At 39.9% G+C, this 25,046-nt stretch overlaps 2 protein-coding genes across 3 annotated transcripts in view; one reads left to right on the top strand and one right to left on the bottom strand.

The window, feature by feature from the left end:
- The first annotated feature begins 22 nt into the window (after positions 1 to 22).
- Positions 23 to 7,317, top strand: PSMG2 (proteasome assembly chaperone 2). The gene is made up of 7 exons (XM_059836208.1): positions 23 to 135; positions 1,798 to 1,969; positions 2,767 to 2,825; positions 3,654 to 3,772; positions 5,111 to 5,284; positions 6,480 to 6,600; positions 7,028 to 7,317. The coding sequence occupies exons 1-7, from the start codon at positions 67 to 69 to the stop codon at positions 7,118 to 7,120; spliced, it is 807 nt and encodes a 268-aa protein (XP_059692191.1). The 5' UTR covers positions 23 to 66; the 3' UTR covers positions 7,121 to 7,317.
- An 8,525-nt stretch (positions 7,318 to 15,842) lies between these two features.
- The window catches only part of PTPN2 (protein tyrosine phosphatase non-receptor type 2), a 34,832-nt gene continuing 25,628 nt past the window's right edge, over positions 15,843 to 25,046 (bottom strand). Inside the window, exons 8-10 of one of the 2 annotated variants that reach the window (XM_059836383.1) lie at positions 24,298 to 24,488; positions 21,107 to 21,208; positions 15,843 to 16,566 (exon numbers count right to left, since the gene is read on the bottom strand). In XM_059836383.1, coding sequence (XP_059692366.1) covers positions 16,545 to 16,566; positions 21,107 to 21,208; positions 24,298 to 24,488 — 315 coding nt within the window. In that variant the 3' untranslated portion in view covers positions 15,843 to 16,544. Of the gene's footprint in view, positions 16,567 to 20,742; positions 21,209 to 24,297; positions 24,489 to 25,046 lie in introns of those variants that run through there. The other variant, XM_059836382.1, reaches the window with a different exon arrangement.

Here is a 25,046-nt window from a genome sequence, read left to right on the forward strand (position 1 = left end):
CCATTACTGTCCGCCCCACTGAGGGGAGAAGCGCAGCGCTCGTTGCTTCCTTCCTTCCCGGCTGGCATGTTCGTTCCTTGCGACCGTGGCGGGGGTTCCGCCAGCTCCGACTTTAAAGGCTTCACCCTGCTCATGGTGAGTCGCGCTCCTGCTTCACCCCCCGCCCTCGATGGGCTTGCGGGGGTGCTGTCCCCACGGGGCACCCCGGAGCGGGCGAGAGGGGCGTGCCGCTTCTCGGGGCCCGGGCGCTGAGGGCCTCTGTCCGCTCTGTGGGGCGCGGGCAGGGGCTCGTCTCCCTGGGTCGCCGGCGCCTGAGGGGCAGGAGGGCCGGGGCGCTTTGGTCTCTCTCTCCACTGCCCGGGCGTCGTCCCTGGGTACTTGCCTGCGGGAAGGCGGAGAGCCGCTGGGCAGGCAGTTGCAGTGCCCGTGCGTGTATCTACTGGATGTTTTGCCGAGTAAAAGATTTGCAGGCGTCGTTCCTAGAGCTGTTTCCAGGAAAGCTGAATGCCGTCTCTCCCGTTTCCGTCAACTTCTCCCTCCTCAGCGCCCCGTCTTTTGCTCCTGTCAAGCTGTTACATGCCGAGCTATAGCTATATGCTATCGCTCTAAGATTAAAATGCCCTATGTCGTTTTACAAGATTTGTAGTACCTGTGGGTTGCCACTGGAATAAAAGGTTATTTTTTTCATTTAGATGCGATATATAGATGTTTCCAGTGAAAAATTCCTCATTTCTGCCATAATTAAACTCCGATTAGGATTGTTTTAGGAAGTGTTTTCATCACCTTCCTACACGGTATGGAATCAATTTAAGATAATCTACCTGAGGTTACATTGGTTATTGTGGAGTAAGAGTTCTATTGCAGGCTGTGAAGCGGCAAACCATTATTTTTTTCTACTAGCGAGTCCCTTTATTGCATTACTTAAAGGTAACTTTATCACTTTCCATCGAGGGCTGCACAGCCTGGGATGACTCTGCAGGCTGCACGGGAAGTCATTGCAGATCAGCTGACTAGCCGCAGGAAATAGATCACGGCTGTTTCCTTTCTCTGGGAGTAACAGGCTGAATACCAGCCACTTTGTAATGACACTGTGTAGTGCTGTTACGTCCTCTTTCACCCTGAGCTTATCAGTATCAAATTCGGTGCGTTTCCACAGCTGGTGGCAGCAGCAACTCGTAGACACGGACTTGCTTATAAATTAGAGGGAAGCAACCAAAAATTTTACTATTGTGTTCCTGTAATAGTTTCTGTAGAATGACACGAACTCTGGAATTTCTCTTTCTGTGCCATCAGATTAGGTCAGTATCTGCCCCGATTGGTGATAACCCATGGCCATTCCTGTGAAATGAATCCAAGGTGACCCTTAGCATTTTCATCCTTAAAAGATGAAAACCAGTCTACTCTTGTATGAGTCAAGCTGAGATTTACAGGTTTAATATGTAATACCAACATTATTGTTAGGTGTCACTTGAGGCCTGCCAATCTCTGCATTAGTCGTTTGAGTGACTTAATCTCTGTATCCAAAAAAAGAGAGGGGCGAGACAAGTTTCCAAGCCTTTGTTCAAGTTTACAATGAGACAGGACTATTCACGCAAGTGGCCAGGACGTTTGTTGTGGGACAGGGACCAAAGTCTGTATTAGTACTGTTAAGAAATAGCCACCTTTGTCAGAGGAAGAGCAGCCACTTCTAGAAATCGTCTTTGACCAGAATTGAAGTAATTTAAACTTCCACTACTTGAAGAGCATCTTGTATTGTCTGTAAAACACACTGTAATTCAGTAACTTCTGTTACTTCAGCCAGCAGTGTCGGTGGGAAATGTTGGTCAACTGGCAGTAGATCTAGTGATTTCCACACTTGACATGACTAAAGTTGGCTACTTCTACACTGATTGCCTGGTGCCAATGGTTGGAAATAATCCATATGCAACAGCAGAAGAAAACTCAGTGGAGCTGAGTATAAATGCTGAAGGTGGGTATTGAATGCTGAAGATATTTGCAAGCAAAAGGTGCAAGAATGTCACGTTTACTTTTTTTGTTGTTATGTTTTGCTTATGTGAACAATATTTAAACTAAGGTCAGTAATAACATCTTCAGTAACTTACAGATAAGAATGTATGTTCACTTGACAGAGGAAACTGTTACTATTGCTATTTTGGAAAACCAATTTGGCATATGGAACCAGTAAGAAATGCTGAATTTCAACCATATTACAGTGCAGCTAAAACTGTCTCAGTTTTAATCCAAAGCAATGTGAAGTGTGCACGTACTTACAGTAAACTGCTGGAATGCAAGCTGAATTTCTGGTGTAGAAGGACACTTACCCTCTCTTCTTCCTTCCTTCCCACTTATGTTTGCCTTTTTCCTTATGTTGTGTTTCTCCCTTTCCCCCCTTCAAATTCTTAGTTTGTTTCCCTATAATGATCATTGCATTTCATCTTTTTTTTTTCCCCTCTTAAATCCTGGAAATCTCAGCATAATCTGTCAGTCTTTGCAAAGCTGCATAAAGAGATTACAGGAGGCAGATCTGCATATATTTTTCTTCATTCAATCCTTTGAATTTATGACAAGTGAAATTAAGTCCAATGAAGACAATGCACAAAAATACGTATTTTTAACAGTGTGGTTATTTTCAGGCTTTCCCATATTAAATGATAGCTGAAAGGTTTCTTATCCTGAGTTTTTTAAATTGGATAAATCTGGATACTTCTAGACCCAGATCTCTTTTCTTGCTTTCTTCTTACAAAACTTAATTATTTCTTCTTGTAGTGTATTCATTACCTTCAAAGAAACTTGTAGTTCTGCAGATCAGATCACCTTTTATAAAGGTATGTATGTTCATTGGTTGTTCTTACTTCACTATTCAGTTTGAATAGTTCTGCTGGCAAATAGTTTAAGTGGCCTAGCAAAATATTTTTCTACTTTGTGCTGTAGCACCTTCTGCAGTTTATACAGTTTTAGCTAACAATAACTTCTGCATTCACTGAGGGTTGAGGTTTTGTTTTTCCAAGCCCCAGAACAGCCCACCTATAAATATGGCCTGAGTTATTAACAGTCTTGAAAATAGAAAATGGTCTGGGTTTTGTCCATTTCTTTTTTTTTCTTTACATTTATTGGTTTTGTGTGTTCTTTTATTGTAATAGCTTTATTTTTTGTGTCACTCCAATTTAATTATTTCGTAGTGTTCTATATTCATTTAAACTGCATTCATTATGTAAGAAATGAAGAATTTAGAATTACTTATTAACTGCACAGTGGCTGTAATTTAAAATGAGCAGAATACCGTGCCAGAAAAAATGTTGTGCTGCAGTTTTTAGCAGGTCAAAGTGTGGAAAAATACTGTGTGATCCTACCATCCCACCTTACTCTAAGGCTTTTTCCATTGGTATTAATGGCACACAAAACAGGTGGTATTGTTGTTGTTAATATGGTCTTAATGATAATTTTTATCATTATACGTGTAGTTTTGATTAAGTAAACAACCAGAGCAGTCCTCTGCTTTTTAAAAATATATCTGAAGCTGAAGACTAAATCGATATGAAGAAAAATTTACATCACTGCTAAACATTATATGTAACACCTAGTATTGTTGGGTTTTGGGGTTTTTTTAAGGACACAATATATTTTTCACTTTTTTTCTCTGTTTTTGCATAAAGAACAAGTACAGGCCATTCTGTCAAACACTGCTTTCTTGGGTGAAAAGCAGCAAATGTGCCAGAGTCGTTCTTCTGTCTAGCAGCCATGCATACCAGCGTGATGATGAGCAACTTCTGGGGTATGTGTGTGTCATTAAAAGACCTAATTAATGTTTCTGTTCTTTTTGACAAACTGACGTATTTCCCTCTACTGAGTACTTTTGGCAGAGTTCCTGTGCTTGGCTGTGTACATAGATCATAAAATACTTAATATCCTGTATAATGTAATGTTTTAATAGTATTAGTCTCTGAACATTGTTAGTTACTACTGTCTAAAGTACTGAGCAAATAATAAGCTGTAAGTAAATTGCACTTGGCCTGCACTGTCAGGCAACAGAGCCTCAGTTTTAACTTCTTAATTTCTTGTGGCTGCAAGCAATGTCAGGGATTAGCTGCTAACATACAGGTCACAGATTAGATTTTTAACAGTTAATTTGAATATTGGTTAGTTTCTTACCTCTTCTTCATTATTCTGCATTTTGAAGGCTTTCTTTATAACTTAAATTGTCAATCTTTTTTTATAGGACGTTACCAATTCTTATTTGTTGGGAGGCAACTGCAAGGCTTGGACTATATGTATTTTTATTAGATATTACCCCCTTTAAAAAACAAGCCTTACTCACTGATTGAGGACATCGTAATTGGTGATTTAACAAAAACTTTTGTTAAATTTGTGATTAACAAAAACAAGTACTTTTGCAAAAGACCAATTGTTGTCCTCAGGCTGTATAAATGTGTAGGGCCTTAAAGGAGGTTTAGGTCCATGCATGTCCCAGATATAGTTACCAGTGATATTTGCATACAGTTGCAGAATGGCCAGCTAATATGGAATGAAACGAGACGGACTGATGGTTATTTGATGTGGTCTGAGTCATAAGTTGTGATTTAACACCTGCCCCCCCCCCCCCAGCACCACAGAATAACTCTCCGATAGCGGAGTCACTAAAGAGTGAGGGTAGTGCATTCAGAAAACACTTAGATTTGACTGAATTCTGCATATATTTGTAGTGTGAGCTTATTAAATATACTTGGACAGTGATGTCCAAGTTTACCCTAAGAAACTTTAAATTAATCACCTCCTATCCGAAGGAAGAAAAAACACATTTTATTTGTAAATAATTTTAGCAACCATAAGCAGTTCTCCTATTTATGTGCTCGTGTGTCTGGTACTTGCCAGTTACTTGAGCCTCTAAAAAGAGGGTACCTGAGTTCTATTTGTGTCAGAAAGTTGAGTAGTTTGTACTGTTTGGAGGCCACAGACTACTTTTTAACTTCCATTTGAGGAGGAAGGGAATGTCTGTGCAATTCTTCATTGCAGGTATGAGGTCCTCAATGTTTGCAGTTTCTTTCTGTCACAAGTAATAGCATCGGTGGTGTCTTTTATTGTCAGACTGAATGTATTCTTGATTTGTTCCTAGGACACCACTGCGCTACCTGCTTACACCTGATCTTGAGAAAGCAGTTGGAGGCCTTATGCAGGAGCTAAACTGGAAAGAAATGGAAAAAGTAGCAGCTTACCCTGGAATAAATGACACAGAAAAAGTTCTACATATTCCTGGAGGTGGCATCACAAAACTGTTGTTTACTGAGAGGTGAGTTGCCTGAAGATAAGCACAGAAAGATATCAGAAGTCTTGGGTTTGGTACATGGGTAAAATTATCTTTCAAACTGCTATGTTATAGAAAAAGAAAATTCCTTTTTTTCATAGGAAAGGGTTTTATAGGAATAGAACTTCATCCAGATCAAGCCCATAATTAAGAGGAAAAAAATAGGGAATTCTGCATCATAAAGTTAAAATAGAATAAAAATGTAAGTGAGTGGGCTAAAGAGAAATAATAAAGCCTTTACAGATAAGATCATGATTAATCTGGTATCTGATTTTATGCAAACTGCAACTTGTAAGTAGTAAAATTCCTGTACCTGTGATACTTTAACTAAAACTGTTTCCTGTGACAAATAGTTCCATTGTCAGTTATAAAACAAAAAACAAAAATTCTGAGGACTAAGAATGAGATAAGATTTCAGGGCCAGCAAACAATTTGATGTGGGGGTTTTATTAAAAGGGGTGTACATCAGAAGTTGTGCTGAAAGCATGTCTGAGTTTCAAATTTTGGATAGTAATATTCGCTCATTATAGTACAACTGTGTTTGCTCTGCAAAAGGTGTTTGTTTTGTAAGTGTCACGTGCAAAACTTGCTTTTATTTTTTTAGCTATTGTTTTTGACATCTGTCCAAACTGTTGCGTCCAACAGCAGGAGAGTTACTAATATCACACTTAGCTTTGTACTGACTTCAATATGGGAACAATATACAAATGCAAAAGAAAAGACCTCCCAGGACTTTAGGAAAAAAAAAATATAATAACAATCTTAAGATCTAAATGAAAAAAATGGGAATATTGTGAATAAAGTAGTGATATACAGCCTGCAAAACTGCTGTTTGAAATACACGGAAAGATAAGGAGTGATTTTATCAAAGGATCTATATCAATGCCCCACCAGCACAAAAATGCAAACTAAATATGCAAAAGTGGCCCTGAGTAACTCTTCCAAGACCTAGGATTCCTGCCTCACAAAGCAAAGAACAAATTCAAGACTAAGAAAAAGAACAAGAAGCGTGAAAATCAAGGAAGTCTGGAGAGGGGAAAAAAAAATATCTCTATATATGCGTACGGTTTTACTACTTTTTTTAACGAGCCATATGCAGATTGCTGTTGCTTTTAATACATAAATATAATTGTTCTGGATTTAGAAAAGAAGTAGCAATGCCTGCTCATTTTTGTTGCAGCTGTTCAAAAGAAATCCAAATGGCAGTTATTCTGAAATTCTGCTCAGAAGGGGACAACATCCCTGATGCGTTTGCTGTTGTTAACTATGTTAATGAATGGCTCCAGCTAATTAAAAGCGAAGTAAGTGCTGTTTGATCTAGAGTTCTTGCTTTCGTATTTTATATCCGTTATTTTCATTTTTCTTCAATCCAGAACATTAAAAATGTTACTCAGCTGAATTTTAGGGAAGTTAAAAATATATGGGTTGGCTTCATTTTGGCCCTTGGTCGTGAAGGATACGCCGAATTAAAAATATATTTGGATTAAAATCTCACTGGGAATTTCCCTGCCTGAAAAAACAAACCAAAACACCAGTTCTTCTGTTTGAGGGGTGTGGGAGGAAATTGTGTAAAGGTTTGATCAAGTTCGATCTTCTGGTACTCTTCTCTAAAGCAACCCACAATGATACTAACACTTGAAATGCTGCCCATTATTTTAATACACGTGCCAGATATAAATTACATCATTGCTATTTGAAACTTAATAAATTATTCTGTTTTCATTGCAGAGCAACAGTTCCACAGATACTTCTTCACAATGGAAAATACCAAGTTCTTGGCGCTTACTGTTTGGCAATGGTCTTCCGCCTGCACTCTTCTGATCAATTTTGAATTCTTCTGTAACTCATGTGTGCAGTCTCAAACATCCCTTGAGAAGGTGATTACATAGCAATTACCAAGCAATAGCAGCTTAATTTGTTGTGTACATAAATCCTTTATTTAAGAAAAATTCCTTTCACAAATGTGGGTAGCTAAAGAAATTAAGGTAACTTTCACAAATTGACCAAAGAAATATGTTTTGTACAGTTGTTTATTGAATAACTTTGGTTTAATTTTTTTCTAATAAAATATTTTTTAAAAAACCTTTTTCTTTGTTTAAGTGTTATTACTATGGAAAAGCTAATGTAGCTGAGAACTTGAGACTGATGTACAGGCGTAGTTTTTTCTTATGAAGATAAAACCCTACTCTTCCATGTCCACTGTGGATCTTGGCTTTTTTTCAAAACCTTCCTGGTGATGTAAGTGAAGCTCAGAAGTGATCTAGTTCTGCCTTCTTTTCCCAGTGCTGTTGTGGTAGCTTCAACTGGGGAGACTGCAAGCGATATAGCAGCCTGGTCTTACCTTTTCTGGTCTACTTCTGCTGTATAATTTTCATTCTGCTTCCAAGGGCTGCAGAGATGGTGAAACTAAAGCTTTCTAGGTAGATGACCCTTCTTAGACTGATTCGAGGATGAATACAGTGCTCAGAAATATAAAGGACTTAAAACATTGCCCTGATAGCAGGCAGTCTGGTATCTGTATATTTTATAATTAGTCTGAGACACTAGATGTGCGATGAGTAATTAATGTGTTTAATGTTTGTAATGGTACTTGTAGCACTATGAAGTTACATGTTCAGTTTTGATCTTTTGGAAGTGCCTGGTCACATCAGCTTATTTAAAAGTAACTTTAAATGTAGAATTTCTAAGTTACAGCTTATGAATTAGTAGGTATACAGGTTATAATTTTAAGTATTTAGTCTGCTAAATAGTTTGGGGGTTTTTTTTGGTTTTTTTTTTTTTGGTGGTGGTGTCATGTCAGTAGTATAAATGATGAGGAAAGGAACAGCAGCAGTCCTGAGAAGATCTGTTAAAGGTGTAGGCATAAGATTCAGTAGTCTGCTTTGCTTGAAAACTTGTGCCTCTTGGTAAAGAAGAGCAATTCAGTCCAACTACTCAGTGAATGTGACTGATCATCCAAAGGATGTGGTATTGTTCATCTCTTTAGATTTTTGAAAGTCTGTGAGGTGATAGTCATAGTGAATGCCTGTCACAGAGGACTAACATTTGAATGAATATTCAGTTACTGTTCTTCTTCCACAGAACAGTAAGAAATTTAAGTGTTTCCCAGTCTTAAGTCTGCTTTGCAGAAGCAGATAATGCAGGGCAAACTGAACTTTGGAGAACGGATATGCGGCGCGCATGCTTCATATAATTGTATGTCCAAATACCTTAAAATAACGTCTTAAAATGCAGGCAGTCTCAAATACTGTATTTGAGTCAGTCACAAACCTAGAGAGGTATAGAACAATGTGAGTACAAACTAACTGCTGCTGACATAAGGAGGCTGGAAAGGCTTCTTGATGACATAATTATATCTGCAGTGGTTTTTTTTTTCTTTAGAGGTTTGAATTGTATTAACACCAGTGCTTCTTAACACTAAATACCATGCTAGAAATGTAGAGTAATCCTTTGCTCATTATTAATAAGCTTTTACACTAGTAATGCACAAAGATGCCACATTTCATGAAGATGCCATGTTTTGTGGTGTAAAAAATGCGCTATGAATAGATTTAAAGTGTTCAGGAATCACTGATGTGCCTATGATTGTGAATCAAAAGAAACTTACCTGAACAAAAAGCAACTTGCATACAACTGGTATGCAAGCTACAACCAGAAGTTGAACCAAATAACATGACTGAAAAGATCACATCAGTCCAAGCTTAAAGATTTATTTTGACTCATGGTCTTGTCATTGTTTCACAAGAAGCTTGAGTTTCTATACACAAGTGGAAGACTAAACCATTTGCAGCCTGCCTTTATGTAGATCCCATCATGGTGATATTTCATGCTTGCAACTACTGTTTATTTAAATTCTGCATTTTTAGAAAATAACTAATGACCTAAATATTCTTCTGATGTCATTCTTCATCGTAATGGATTGTCAGATTCTCTGTGAATGTAATGCATCACCTGTAACTGGAGAGTAGTGAGCACAGAGAGATTTGGCAACTGTTACGAGAGCGTAATTTGTTGCTGTACATTAGCTTGGCAGATTCAGCTTTCCAAACTGGTTGAAAGCTTTTTCCTTGAACCAGTAAATACTTAGAGTACTACTTAACTTTAAGCACACAGGCCTGTGTAAATCACAAGAACTACTTGCTTGTTCTGATGCACTGCTGAATCTGGGACCAAGTATTCATTTCCCTCGATTAGAATCTGACCTTCTAAGAAGTCAGAAGTTGAAGCTGATCGCGGTCCTGGTTTGGGCTTTAGACCTGAAAGCCAGCAGGGTGTATCAGATCTACCAGTAAAATCAGAAGCTGACCTTAGGAGGAAGCTGTAGGAGATACTCAGTTCTCCCTTCCATGTACTGATGCCTCTGCATGGTCTAATGATCGTGTTTGGCTTGAGGTGGGGCTTTGCTGATGTACTAGAGAATAGATCAAGAAAGAATGGCCTAGCAGTTTAAATGTACTCATCTTAGAATGTAAACTCTGTCATTTTGGGTAAGAAGAATACTTTGAACTGACAGCTGCTACATAGAACGGTGGTTTTTTAAAGGGGGCAGAATATTTAACTTGGGGAGTTTTGTTGGAATCACTGAGCAGACCAGCGGGATGGAGGTGGCTGTTTAAATCAGCTGTACCTGAGATGAAAACTGTTCTTCAGAAAGATGGGGATGAGTGCCTACCTCTGCATTCCCTTAGCGTAGGTCCTGCTGCTAGATGAGCATGAGAATATCCTTGCTCAGGTAATTATAACTGTAATGACCGTAAAGAATAAGCCGTGAAGGTATGTCTCTTATTAGACTAACTTGCAGGATATTGAACAGTACCTATCTAAGAGCCGTCTCCTCAACCCCAGCTTGTGTATTGCTTATACAATGAGTACGGCTATTTGGAAAGAGTTATATATGCACTGGAGATGCTTCATGGGGCTTTTCCAACTGTCATAGGATGTTGATGTGTGGGAAAAAAAGGAATTCTCAACAGGCACAAGCTTTTTAAGTTTCTCAGGGGATTTTTTTGTTTTGTTTTTTTAAAATAAGATGATCATATAAGCTTTATTTAGTTGGCTCTGTTTAACTACTTAGTTCCTTTGGGATCAGATTAACTAACTGCTTCATTTAGGCCTCTTCACAAGTGTCATTATTCTGACACCTGTGAATGTCAGCCACACTGCAGTAAGCTTATTAAATATCCCTGCCATCTGCAACCTGGTGTTCTAGATGATGCTCAGTACTGCAAACAAGTTGCAGAGTACTCATGTTGCACTGTAAGGAGTTCGTTTGCATAAAGCCTTGGTGTTTAATAAATAACTTGCAACATACAGATAGCAAGCCCAAACGGGCTTCACTGCAGCTGTTTGACACAGGCATGCAACTTTGTTCAAGATCCAGAATATATTGTGCAAATCTAAAATACACAAGGTACTAAAAGAAGTTAAAATACTGAAGTCAACTTCTCTGTTTTTTAAATGATAAATTAGAAGAATCTGAAGGGTAAAACTTTATTTGGGCAATAAGCAGTGTTGCTTGGGCATCCACAGAAGGTTAATCAGGTAGGAAAACTTGGTATTAATTGGTTGGTATTAATCAGAATGCAGTCTGATGTATGCCCTGTGACATTTGGGAAGCTACAGCTCAGAAGGTAATTAAGTGCAAAACTATATTAATCAAAATCAAAGCAGCTGTGATAATAGATTAAATGTCAATCAAAATTAGTATGGCTTGGAACAAGGAGAAGCAGTGATTAAAAAGCTAGAAGAGGAGAAACAAGGATTCTGAAGCAACAGCAAGGAAGCATTCAGGATTTTTCTGAGGCATGAGAGCTGTTTTTTTCTTTCCTTCTTTTACTGATTACAGATAAAGGTGCAATTTCTCATTAAAATATTCTCTCAAAGAGCTTAGACATGGTAGTTTTTATTGTTGCCATTTCGGCTAAACCAGCACTTATGTTACAAACATCATAAGAGTGCAAGCCAACCAAGATTCTTTCACACTCGATGAGTGTTTCTAAATACAGATATGCTGGGAATCCCTTACGATTTGTGTGCTCAAAGGCAGGGCAGGCAGGCAGCCAGACGCTGCACTAACAACCTACTGCGGAGGTTAGCAGGAATTGAGACTGAAATGTAGGCTTCGGAGAAGATGCTGCCCTACCACCTGCTCTTCCTTCGGTAGTTACACAGCTGAAGAAAATCTGTTTGTGCACTGAGAGAATACATCATATGTGAAGGCACCAGGTAAGCTCCTAATTATAATGTAATGGTAAGATCCCTAAGAAAACAGAAAGTAGCACTTGAATGTATTTTCACCTAAAAGCGCCATCATGTAGTTAAGTAGCAGTAGCTAGGCTAGCTTTTCTGCCCCCTTTCCCTCTTAACGGCTTTCCCTCTTTAATGGCTTCTTAAAATTTTCATCTAAATTTTGCAATAAATTTGTGGGACAGGCAGGCAATAGAAAATACAAAATAATATGAAGATTTGTTGGTCTTATTCTCTGCTTTTATTCATTGGACTGACTGACCTTCATATCCATGCTGGTCATGAGCAGTTTTCCACTACTGGCATCTATTTTCAGCTATTAACAAGAAGTATGCGGCATGAAATCTAGTATTTGCAAGCAGTTAAAAGGCTTAAAGTTCTTACGATTTTCTCTCTTGGAGCTCTTCTAAAATCCTCCACGCTCTCTAAAGTTATGATGAACTCCATGCTCAGAATTGCATCAGCCTTCTCATCTCCTCTGAGTTTGTCTGATTTCAGGGTTACGCTGTAGTCTCTCCCTGTGGAGTACAAAGATCGTCAGAACAAGGGTGAGTTGAGTTAAACTACTGCGTCCTCCAGCTAGGAGTTTGCACGTACGGCAATGTTACCTTTGTTTGTTGGACTGGTGGTTTTAACCAGCAAGGTACCTTGAGTTACCTTTATTTGCAGTTGGAAAAATTATTCTATAGCTCTGTCTTCAAATTAGGATGGAGCAGTACACAATTGATCACTGTACTGCAGAAAAGTCTGTTCTCAATCTAGGTTTATAAGCTACTCACTGATAGTAAGGATGAAGCCTTGACCAGTCCAGCCAGGCTGCAAACTTTTTTTTTTAACATATTGTGAAAAATAGTAAGCCCTGTGGCCCAAAAAATGGTAAGATTCCACAGAGTAGTACTTATTATTTAAAAATTAAAAATCAGGATCTGAGTTGTGGTATCTACTATCTGACATTGCAACTACAACTACTAAGCACTTACCCAAAACCCTCGCACCAGAAGCTGGACTGCTGCTTTCAGGCATTATCTTTGCCACAATCGGAGACACTTTCAAAACGACGCAATTGCAAGGCGTTTCTTGGAGTTGTTTAGCAGTTAAGTGATTAATAGATCAAGTTGTGAGATAGAAACATGTTTTACAGACATGAAAATATACTGAAGCGATTCTTCAACTGCTGTGAGCAAGAAAAACAAAGCAATAGAGCTTAATTCTTTTAATCAGAACCGTATCATGGAGCAGAATGGTAAGTACAAGAAAAGGTCGGGAAGTAGTAATGAGCTTTCAAAACTGGTGGCAATTCCTCTTGGGTTCCTCTTCAAGTACAATGCCAATGCAGCTAACTGAAAAGGGCAGGAAAAGGATTCAAGTGAGGTATACTTGGGTGAGTCAGGGGAAGAGAGGCCTGTACTGTTCCAAACCCAGGAGCCTGTAAGCTTTTTGAACAGCAGCGAGTTCAAACAGCGTAACTGAGAGGGGGACAACAGTGGAGAAACTACTAGAAGGTGATGGCAGGTCACGGATGTGAGACGGTGCAGTTCCAGGGTTGGAAAATGAGAACTAACCAAAATACGTTTTCAGGAATTTCCGTAGGTATCCAGACTATTAAGCTGGTGAGTCAAAACGTGGATGTGGTCAGGGAACACAGACAAAGAGCTGCATGTAGCCAAGGCAAGTCTGATAAGCCTAGCACTAGTTGGAAAAACTAACAGTATTAAAAACTGAGACAAGGGCATAAATTGCCATGAGGCAGATGGGAGAAATGAGCATGCTTGCTTCTCTCTGTATTTCCCAACACTTGTGCTGTGTGGCACAGGCCAACTGCTGTGTGACAGAGGCTTCTTTGCAGAAACTAAAAGTGGTTTGTAATTGTCTGTCTTACAGAAACCTGAGGTAATCAGGATCCTTCTGCTGAGGCAGGTGGTATCCTGCGCTGTAGGAACTCTGTCCAAGTACCAGAGTTAAACCCTGGTGTGAGCGAGGGGAAGACGGGCTCCATGCTGGACAGGTGAAGACTCTCTGTCTGGCTTTACTTTTTTTCTCCCTTTTCTTCTCCTCTCCCCCACCATCCCTTATTCACTAGCTAATAGGTATGTGTATTTAGCTAACGACATTCCTATTCCTCACGCTGACTCGTGTATGCCAATTCTGAACTTACAACGTATGTATGACTGACTCAAAAGGCTTGCCAGGATAATAATATCTTTATACTTTTATGCTCAGGGCTGAGTGTTGTTAAGAACTTGCAGCTTTTAAAAAGCTACAAGCTGTGTTTATATAGCAAGAGGATGTTATTTATTGAGGGAATTAATTATTGAGGGAGAGAAGGACCAGACAAAGCAATGAAGGTGGTGTCATTTGCCTCAGAAGATTTTTCTTAAACAAGCTATAGCTGCGAAGTACCTCCTCAAGAGGCACAGCAGAGCAAAACCTCAAGAAGGAAAAAGGGGAGCACTCAGTGCTGTGAGTTCCTACTCTTGTGGAAAGAGAAAACACTCAAGGCTTTTGGGTTCCCTGTGGAAAAGGTATGGGGTTTGGCTCTTCGGACCTTTCGGTCTTTATCAGGACAAGGAGGCAGCTTCTCCTGGGCCGCAGTGTTGGTGCCAGCCCCTTCCGCTGTCTGCCCTCGGGACAAGCAAGCCTGGCTGCTGTGCTCACCTTGTCTGCCCACCCTTTTGCACACCAAAACCTTGCTGCAGAACAAGGTGAAGGTTTTGTCCGTGTGGCAAGATGACTAGCAAAAATAAAAACAAGTAGCTCTGCAACGTTCCTCTTGAATATGGAAAAAAATAAGCAGCTAGTAAATCACAGCTTTTTAATTTGAAAAATCTGCAAGTCTCTCATTCTTCTAACCCCCTTTCAGAAGGCAGCCCTTCCCCTTCCTTCCCCTTTAAAAATACATTTTCCCAGTAGAATAATTGTGGCCTTGTGTAAAAATAACAAAACACATGCATGTGTCAGGAGTTTGTGGCCAGGGAGCCAAGGCTTCTGCTGTCAGAAGGCAGGCCTCAATGAAGCCTGACAAAGCTCTGATTTTGGATCTACTCCATCTACATCCCCTTTGCCTATTCATCTAGTTAGCTTGACATCAAATTCAGTCCAGCAGCTTGGTAAAGGTAAGTCATTTAAAAAACTTAAAGAGCAAGGAAATCAGCATTTTGATTAGAAGAGTCTCCTGTGTGATGAGAGCCAAAGTACATTCAGGCCTCTGCACCCCACAAGATAAAACAAACTAGTTGCATATTTGATAGTTATCTGTGACAGCAGGAGGTAAAATAATGAAGCATGTGCATGTTTCCAGTAGTCATATACCTTATGCTTACTCGCAATTTGAAGTGGACAAAAATAAATGAAAACGTAAATCACAGCTGAAGGTAAAAGGCATGAACAGCTGAAAACCAAACCCAAAGGTGTATTGAGGGTACGAACAGGCTCTGTTCCTGCATTCAAGAAGAGGGTTTATTGCAGTGGTTTTGGCCAGACCTGGATCTCTCATTATAAACACTCCTGGTGTCACAGCTGCACCAATTTGAAAATGAAAGCTGAATCAAGTTGTGATGTTGTTTGCTCCTCTGACATAGGCTAGGAACAATACTAATCTTCTAAAAGAAATGAAAATGTTTAGACAAACCAGACTGGTGATTTAGACTATTTCAATGTGGTGTCAAGCATATATTTAGCTCAAGTAATGGCATTACATAGTCCCCTGATTCAGCTTCACGTTCAAGTTAAACATAACTCTGAATGCACTTGCCTTCATGAATGAGCCTCGAAACCAAGTTAAGATTTCAGGTTGTTGCTTGTTTTAGCAAAAATAGTCTTAGCTGGCCTAGATTTCCCCCCTCATCCATGCTTTACTTTCAGCAACTGTACAATTTGTACAAAAACCCATTACAAAAATACACAAAGTACAAATTACACATACCCCTCCCCCACAGTTTAGACAGTCACCACAGTTTTTTGGTGAATCAAGGTTTCTCTGAAACTGTCAGAGAATGTTAGCAAGTGCAGACTCTAGATCAGCTCTGTTACAGAAGTACAGGACCAGAAACCCTGCTGAGTCCATTGGAAGAACTCCTTTAAGCAGCATTCCACTCTACCCCTTTCCAATCCAGCTGTTCAGGCTGTGTCAGGGAGAACGCGGACAGGAGGGGGGGAAGATGTGAAGTGAAATATTAGTCATACAACACATTGCAATGACACAATCCAAAACCCGTTTAATTAAAGACACTGTTCACTTTGTGCACTTTGCACCTGGCCCTCAGCACCCATTGATTATATATGGCCATGGGTAGCAAGATGTCAGAGTTACCATTTTTCCTCCCTTTAATGCATCAGCAACAAAACACCTTACCTTCACAAAGTGAGTCTGAACATTTTGTGCAGATTTTATATCAAACATCAGAAGGATTACCATACCAACTGGTCAGATTAATAAAATAATGTTCTTAGTGGTACATTACAAAAGAAATGTGCAAGAGTTCCTCCTAGTTCAAACTACAATACTTAGCATTAATGAAAACATTTGCATAAAGCACATTCTAATCATTTTGCCATTTTCCAGTTAAAACAAGATATCAGCAAACCTTAAGGTTAAACATTTTTTTCTGCAAAACACGCTCTTAAGTTTCTCCCTAACATAATGCGCACACAACAGCATATCATCGATTTAAAAAAATATTTAATGCTGCCAAAAAGTATAAAAATACAATAAGAATGGCAGTACAAAACAAAATATTTCCTAATTTATTTCTTTTACATCTTTCTACATTAATACAGGCATTATAAAAAACACAGGATGCAAATTATTTTGTTTTGCAAAGTAGCACGCTGCTGGTGATCCTCATCCCCTCGACGCAGTTTACGCTGTAAACAGATAACTGAGGTCTTCTTGGTACTTAACAGACCTCACTTTTTGTTCCTGAAGAGGGGGTTCATGTCTTGCTTTGCATGTCAATAATTTGCAGTTAATAGCTGCAGAATATTCACAAGTCTTGAAGGCTTAGGTGTCAGTCAGTCTCGGCCTGTGACATACAATGCAGAAGAAAGTCACCGATTCAGTACACAGTAGGGAAAAGAAAAAAGAACAGACAGCGGGCTCACAACTCACTATAAACATCGAACAGCTTCCCATGCATTCCCTGGAGCAACTACCGACTATTGCTTGCCTGTAGCAAGCACTCGTGGAAAGCCGTTGCTTTTTCAGAAGGTATTTCCACATCACAGAATAAGGCACGTACTTGCTGGAGAGCTTCACCTATACGTCTCAGTCCAGCAAACCACTTACTCGTGCGTTTAACCACATGCACTGCACAAGTCTTCTGGGGCCCTAGTGGTACTACAGAAGGCCGCATCTCAAAACGCTAGCATCACCTCCCGTGGCTTTGGAGGCCAGCCCTGGCACAGCGGCATGGAAATAAGCATTTCTAGGCAAAGGTGTCTTGCAGTGAGGAAGACATCCCAACACTGGACTTTTTGTTCTTAGGGAAGGTAAGGCTCTACTCCAAGGAAGACAGAAAAAGACTTTGGTACTTAGAAGGTACTACAAGTAAAACGCCTCTAAGTTCTGCAAGCACTACACTGATTCATAAAACAGCTTGCTTTGATCAGTTGAGACCCATTACAAAAATTCTTCCAAGTATGTATCCTTCCAATTTAAATAAAGACTCAGACAGAGATGCAATTTTGAACACATTTATTTTTCATACATAAAAATGAAAGACTGACCTAAAACTCTGGGGGAAAACAAAAAAGCCCAGGAAGACTACTGTGTGTTACATCAGCTTTGCAAATTTCGTCCTCTGACCTAAGCCACTTGGCCATGCAGAAGACTTCCTCTTTCGTCACCGTTAATTTAGTTTCTTATGCAGTCCTCAAGTGTCTCAGGTTTAACTATAATGCCAAACAGCAAACTAAATAATTTGGTTAACATTCATTATACTTAAAGCTAGCCAGGCTTTTTAAACGCCTGCACAACCCAATCACACACACATGCATACGCATTTGCACCTCTTCCCTTTTCAGTGGGATATAAATTGATGTCAGTGAACCGTTTTACTCAAGGTTTAACAAGATGAGTTTCACTTGCAACATCTTACAGCCATAAATCTGTAATTTTTTTTCAAATCACTATTTCATGCTGAATTCAATTATTCTACTTGACACATTTCAAGACAAATACAGATGTACTGTCACTCTAAGTGGACTGTCCCTGTACCAAGAACATAAACAGAAAACCTAAAGGACTAATTCCAAATTTCCAAACCCCTTGCAATGGAGGTCCAAAAGTTCGTTAGTAATTTTTTTATAAAAACATGCATGATTTGTACAGAAGTGTTCATCTGAGAGTCAAACATTGTTTAATCAAATTCAAGGAAGTCCACTATGCATCAAGTATTTTGACTTATCTATTTCCAAAACAGAAGGAAAAACCCAACACAGTAACACTTTGAGTCGAGTGCAACAGCATTTGAAGGAGCAGCATATGACCAGCCAGCAGCCTGCCAGAAACTGGGGTGGGGGGAGGCAGGAGAGGGGTCAGAAGGCACATCCTTCAGTTTTACTCTTTCTTTAAGCATTTCCTATGATAGAGGTCACTGGGATCAACAGTTCTTCTTTTTGGCCCCTATTTGTTCTTATTTAACATCCAAGTTGTGCAAAACTGCTGCAAGTTTAAATCTGACAGACTAACAAAGCATCACAAGGGCTCAGTTGGAAGTAAAGAGAACAAGCCTCCCCAAAATTCTGGTTTTCAAGGATTACTAATGGACCAGAAAGAATAATTTTATCCAAATTATCTCCTGGAATGTACTACGGGATCTAATGTTTAATTTCCCTTCCTAAACCCATACTGTCATGGACAATTCACTGTACAAAATAGTTTTGTCCAAGACTCGTACTGGTTCATGGTCCTTACATTATTAACAGTTAGACTCTCAAGATGGATACAATCATGGAACCAAACCAAATTTTTACAGATCAACCGCTGAATGTGCAAGTCCTGCTTTATTGCATCAAGAAGTGCGAGATGATGTAAGATGGCCCCCTCCTGCCCTGCCCCACCCAGAAAAGAGGAATGCCTGCACAGGATAGAGAGAACAAAAAAGCCAGAATTTAGAAGATGGGACCAGGAAAAAATTCAAGTGTCAACCTGGCAAGCTGCAGTTAGAGCTCAGTGCCTGTAGGATACTGGTGGCCCAGGAAATCCTTCTCAAGCAAACAGAAAAGCGATAAATGACAGTACGATTTCAGTGAAGGTTTCGCCTGCACTTTTTCCTTAGCCGCTTTCAATTATTTAAAATAAAATCTGGAATATTTCTGTTATAAAAGCATTTAATTACATTCCATGGTTTTTTTTTTCCATAATCGAAATGTCTTTCACAAGGCACATACATTTACACCTACTATCAGTTATATCTGATAGTGAAAAACCTGTCTTCCCAATTTAAAGAAAAAAAAAAAGAATCTTTTACCAAGCCTCTTGCTGGCTAAAAGAGTTACTGTGGTTGTAACAACTATGAAATGTCTTAAAATATGTAAGCTGCCTGCCTATACTGTGTCACAGCCATCAGTAAGTCATTTTGCTATTAGAGCTGCATAGTTGGTAGTAATGCCACAGGACAAATTGTCTTGATTTACTGACGCACAATTTCCCAAATTTGGAACCGTATGTTCTAAGAAGCTACACTTGTTTTCCTTATCTGGACCCTTAAGCATTTGTTTACTACATAAACAGCATAGTCCAAAATAGTATTAGCTATTGTGAAATGAGCATTTCAAAGAGTAAACTCAACTTAGCCTTGCGTAGTAAATGTCAGACTATCTGGGCCCCATGCCTGCTATGTTACTACTAAGCTTGAACGTACTGGAAACCTTTCAATTTAATTCCTTTGGATAAGGAGCAAAGTCATTGTCTATTATTTTTCAGCAGTAAATTATAAAAGGACCAAGGGGAGGGGGGGAACCCCCAAAACCTCCATATCCAACAGAAAAGAATCAAGCCAGAAAAATGGAGAAAGAAAACTTCTCTGAAGTCACCCAACACAGCAACGCTTGATTAAATAAAATCCAGGTTTCAAAGTGCAGTCCAATACTACAAATTACTAGGTCTCAACTTGGATGACAGCAAGCTACACACAGCCACACAGAATCTCTGTATTCAAAAAGAATTTAAAGGACAGAAAGTGATTTCTGTTGAATTACTATCCAGAAAGTGTTATCATCCAACTAATGGGAAGGGAGTGCTCAATGATTTTAAAGCAACTGTAGCATAGGTATTCCCAAAAATATTAGTCATGAAGTGTTTTAAGTCATGCCTCTTTAATACAGTGCTGGGGACCCTGAAAAGCAATTCTAGATTTTGTGAAGTTACGGAAGCGGCTCATACAACTGAACATACTGGGTACAGGAGAATACTACCAACGTTTGTCTTCTATTACAACCACCCTTGGAAGTCCAACTATAGTATTCTTCGATGTGCTTTCTACACCTATTACTGATGAATGAATTTCATTCTTTCTAGCAATTAAAATCTATAGACACACAAAACATTATGTTTCACATTTAATGGAATGTCAGAACTTTAACAACCTTGGCCTTCGAACAGTAGTTGAAGTCTGAATACATTAATCAACTTAACAGTATGCTTTTCAGTGGGGGCGGAGTTCTTAAAAGCCTTTAAAAAAATTCCAAATTTCCAAGCCTTACTTAAATAATGAAAACTGCAGAAAAATAAATAAGGAATGCAAATTAACAGAGTAGAAATTGTTAAGTGCTTCATCAGACCCCTAACTGCTCATACCATAAATTTGAGAGTCAAAATATGGGGAATGGTTGCACTATTATTTTCATGCACAAATTATAATTACATTTAGTTTAAAAATCAAAATATTTTTGGTCAGAAATTTGTACAAACTGAGCTTTTAAAAGTACAGTGAACTACAAAAAGATTAAATATGCCATTATAAAATATATTTATCCTAGGTCGTAAGAATATAAAATGTTTATGTTCATGTCACTAGTACATTACACATTACACACATTTAAGGATAACTTCTTTGCATTAATAATGTAAATGATACAACACTGTTTATTGCTTATGTCAGGCATGTAAATTTAAATCCAGACAGCCTTCAGTAGCTAAACCTCTGTGCTTCAGGGTTTGCTTAAGATCCGGTAGAACACCATTTTAAAAAGTGTACGAACAGCTGCAGCAAGTTCGTACCTGCTCATACAAACAAAAAACACCAACTCTGTCAGGGGGCAGCAGTTCATTTTTCTAAGTACCTGCAGTGGAAAGTCCTGAGATGTTGACATGGGATCAAGTTTACATCACTTCTCTATTGTATGTAACAGTTTCTACCCGTTCCAGGTGTAAGGAGTTTACCGCTTAAAGTCACACCCCTAGTCATTAACTTTCAGCAAAATTAGCTGCTGGAGCAGACAGGCTTACTGTTTACTTACAAGGAATGTTCTTGAAAATACATTTTCCAGCAAGAATAAGCACCAACTAAAATCAGTGTACCAAACCCAATCTTAGTGAGAATAGGTTTCCAGTATAACCACCTTTTTCTTTTTCTTTCAGTCTCATTTAGCTTCTGCTTCATCTGCTGCAGCTTCTGTACTGTGTTAGCTTTTCTATCCTCTCGCAGTCGTTTTCGGACCGTACTTAAAGAAAAAAAAAAGGTAAATCTTAAATTTTGGAACAGGAAAAAAGGCTATTAAAATAGTAAAAGAAACCTCTTCCCAACAGACTCACAATATTTAACCAACGCACCAGTAGCATATGGCAGCAGTATAGAGAATCTAAACCAAGCAATCTTTATTCTAACAACCTTGATGTGGACAGTTTCAGGTCAGTGAAGCCCCATGAAGTAAGTAAATAACATGCGAGAACATGTAAGTGGTGCTTGACCTACGTGTTCAACAGGGAACAGAATTAGCTTAATCATCTGAGCTTAGTCTCACCCCATTCAGTGGCTGAGATGTTTTGCATGGAGGCTGCTTTGATATGCAATGTAGGGTATTACCTGCAAGCATTCACAGTATTAAAGTGTGTGCCTCTGATACCAAAGACTTAAACAAATTAGTTAGCAGACAAAAGCAGACCCCTTTGTGCAAACTTTGTACAGATGAATTAAGACGATACTGCATCACACAAACTGAAATACGCATTAGTTTTCCTGGAAACAGGCTGGCTGTGGCGATTAGCTCTATTGGGTTATGTTAATGTTGCCTACCTGGAGACAAAAGTATACTGAGATCTAGTACCTAATACAGCCTCTGGGTCTCCTGATAATGGCTGATATGCAAACTTGAGACTTGGCCAAACAGCAAAGTCAGTGAAATGCCCCAAATGGGTGCCCTAAGGCTGACCTACCTCATTATAATGCTAAAAACCACACCTCCTAGCTAGAAAAGCCCCCAACCCAAATAAGCCCCCTACTCTCTGGGCATGTGTAGTCAATTAAAAGAGAACTGTATCTTTAAGATGAAGTAAGAAAGATCCTAACCAATAGTTAGCTAAAGGGTGGGACCAGTAGGCATAACTAACTTTGTTAACTGTTTAAATACCTGTCATGATTTCAACTGGGTGTGCATGTTAGGAGGAAAAATCCCCCATGCACCCAGCGCTGCAATAAACCAATGTCGGCTTTCTAAACTATCATTTGGTTTGGAGTTTTCTTGGTTACGATTTTCGGTAACACCTCCACTGCAGAGTTCACACTAGCCTCACTCATATATCGATCCTTACCTACTCACGTCTGCATGCAGATTTAATAGTGCTCATCTTAGGCTGTAAACCAAATCTTGATCAAGGACACAGGCTAAATCAGTTGTGTATTGTTACGCTACCAGTGCCTTCCTGTAATTGCCTCCAAAAGCATCCTCACAATCTCTAAGAAAACTTAACTGACACAAAAAGCCACTTTAATTGTCCAAGTCCTAGCACACAAACACCACACTCACACCCATGCCCCCCCCCCACTTGTGAGGGGCTCCTTCAAACACCTATGGAATCGCTGCCATTTTCTCTCAAAACACTCAAAGACATGGAAAGATCAACTCATCAGGGCATGCAGTAAGCCATCTGTTATTTCAGATTTCCAGTCTATCTACATTGAAATGCTGCATCTCGTCTCAGACTGCAGCCCTTTGGGACAGACACTGCCTCCCTCCTGTGCACTGCATGGCTTGGCACAACCCAGTCCCGTTTCTGGGTCTCTGGCTACAGATCCCATTTGGCTACCCTCAGGTGCGCAGGCCCAAGCGACACAGTGCCTCAAGGCACAGCAATTCGGATCACAGAATCACAGAATGATAGGGGTTGGAAGGGACCTCTGCAGATCATCTAGTCCAACCCCACCGCCAGAGCAGGTTCACCTAGAGCAGACTGCACAGGAATGCATCCAGGCGAGTTTTGAATATCTCCAGAGAAGGAGACCTCTCTGGGCAGCTTGTTCCAGTGCTCTGCCACCCTCAAAGAAGTTCCGCCTCATGTTTAGATGGAACATCCTATGATCAAGTTTGTGCCCGTTACCTCTCATCCTGTCACTGGGCACCACTGAAAAAAGACTGGCCCCATCCTCCTGGCACCCACCCCTTCAGTATTTATAAGCATTGATAAGATCCCCCCTCAGTCTTCTCTTCTCCACACTAAAAAGACCCAAGTCCCTCAGCCTTTCCTCATAAGAAAGATGTTCCAGTCCCCTAATCATCTTTATAGCCCTTTGCTGTACCCTCTCCAGCAGCTCCCTGTCCTTCTTGAACCGGGGAGCCCAGAACTGGACACAGTACTCCAGATGCGGCCTCACCAGGGCAGAGGGGAGGGGGAGGATAACCTCCCTTGACCTGCTAGCCACACTCTTCTTGATGCACCCCAGGATGCCATCGGCCTTCTTGGCCACAAGGGCACACTGCTGGCTCATGGTCATCCTGTTGTCCACCAGGACTCCCAGGTCCCTTTCCACAGAGCTGCTTTCCAGCAGGTGCTCTACTAGGTCCAGCAGTACACCTCTCCTTGTTGGCTCCTCCACCACCTCAGTCAAAAAGCTATCATCAATACACCAGAGAAACCTCCTGGACTGTACATGCCTGGCTGCGTAGCCTTCCCAGCAGATATCAGGGTGACTGAAGTCCCCCATGAGAACCAAGGCCTGTGATTCCCAATACAGCAGCTCACAGCTGAGGCATTCGTACTCATGAGGCAGAAAAACTTTACAGAGAATGAGGAATTCACATGACACAGCTAAACCACAGAAATCTATTCAGAGTGGTAGATTTAACATGAGTGGAGGGTAACATATGGCTTCAATGATACAATTTCAATCACCATACAGAAAGTGGTAGGTGATAAAAGCTTTGTGTTTCTGAGGTATCACATATTTTTCCAAACAGAAGTTAGCATTGTATTTAAAAATCAGTATCAAATTATGTTGGGCACTTTTAGGACCTAATTCACCCTGCACAATAGAGTTCACAGACAGTCTGCAGGAAAATGCTTTCAAGCATGAGGTTTGGCTGCTTCAGAGACATTTGGTTTTCTTCTCTTGACCTCTGAATAATTAAACTTTATCACAAGGAATAACTGAAGTTGTATTTTAAAAATAATTAAACAAGACAGTCAAATACCAGCTGTCCTTTCCCCTCTACTAAAGACAGATCTTGAAGTTATCTTATGGTAAGAAAAGCATACAATAATTCAGCCTTTTAAGAGCGTGTTTCTGCCTTCTAAATGGTTTCTTCATCTTGCCTACCTTTCAATGTTTCCGTCTGTGATATCTTGAACTTTAGTGGACAGGTCAGTATTTATTTTCTCCATTTGATCTTTGTTCTCCAGGACTATGCTGTTCCCGTTGTACTTCTCTGTGGTTATTTTGGTTGGGTGTGGAGGAGACTGCTCAGAACTTGGCGCTTGGTCCTCCTTAGAGAGCTCCTTCCACCGTTTCTGCAAACAAGGAGAACATATTTCAAACATTCCCCTAATACTGAAGGCCCTCTTTGCCCAAGATGTCTTCCAACAGAACAGTCACAGAAGTAGATTGAAGGAACTGCTACATCAAGGGGAAAAACAAAAAGCTAGATGAAGAAATAAGGTTAGGCGAAGATGCATCTTTCTCCAGCAATGATCCCTTCTTTTATTTCTCCAGGATGATGCTACTGTGAAGGTATAAGGCCACCAATTTCGGGGTTTGTACTGTCCACAGTAGCTCCACAATGAAGAAGCAACTTGTCTTGTATAGTCCTGCACTGCCCAGCACTTTCCATCTCCCTCTACTCTATGACAAGACTACGTGAATGGCAGGACTGGTAAAATAATGTACAACTTGGAGCAGACAGACAAGGGGGATTGTGTTGCTAAATTACCTTTGCCATTTTACAACAGTACCTGCAATTTTACAAAAAAGAACAACAAAAACATATCTCGTGAACTGAAGTACTACACTGCGTCTTGTGAAATTATGTCTGGAAGAAACAAGTGACAAAGTTTGATTTGAGAAATACA

Source organism: Gavia stellata, chromosome 3 (assembly GCF_030936135.1).
Source record: "Gavia stellata isolate bGavSte3 chromosome 3, bGavSte3.hap2, whole genome shotgun sequence".
Lineage (NCBI taxonomy): Eukaryota > Metazoa > Chordata > Aves > Gaviiformes > Gaviidae > Gavia > Gavia stellata.

Coding starts and splice junctions, on each gene's coding strand:
- PSMG2 (XM_059836208.1), top strand. CDS start 67: ATGTTCGTTCCTTGCGACCGTGGCGGGGGTTCCGCCAGCTCCGACTTT. Junction 1,970..2,766: donor GCTGAGTATAAATGCTGAAG/GTGGGTATTGAA, acceptor TTCTTCTTGTAG/TGTATTCATTACCTTCAAAG. Junction 2,826..3,653: donor TCAGATCACCTTTTATAAAG/GTATGTATGTTC, acceptor TTTTGCATAAAG/AACAAGTACAGGCCATTCTG.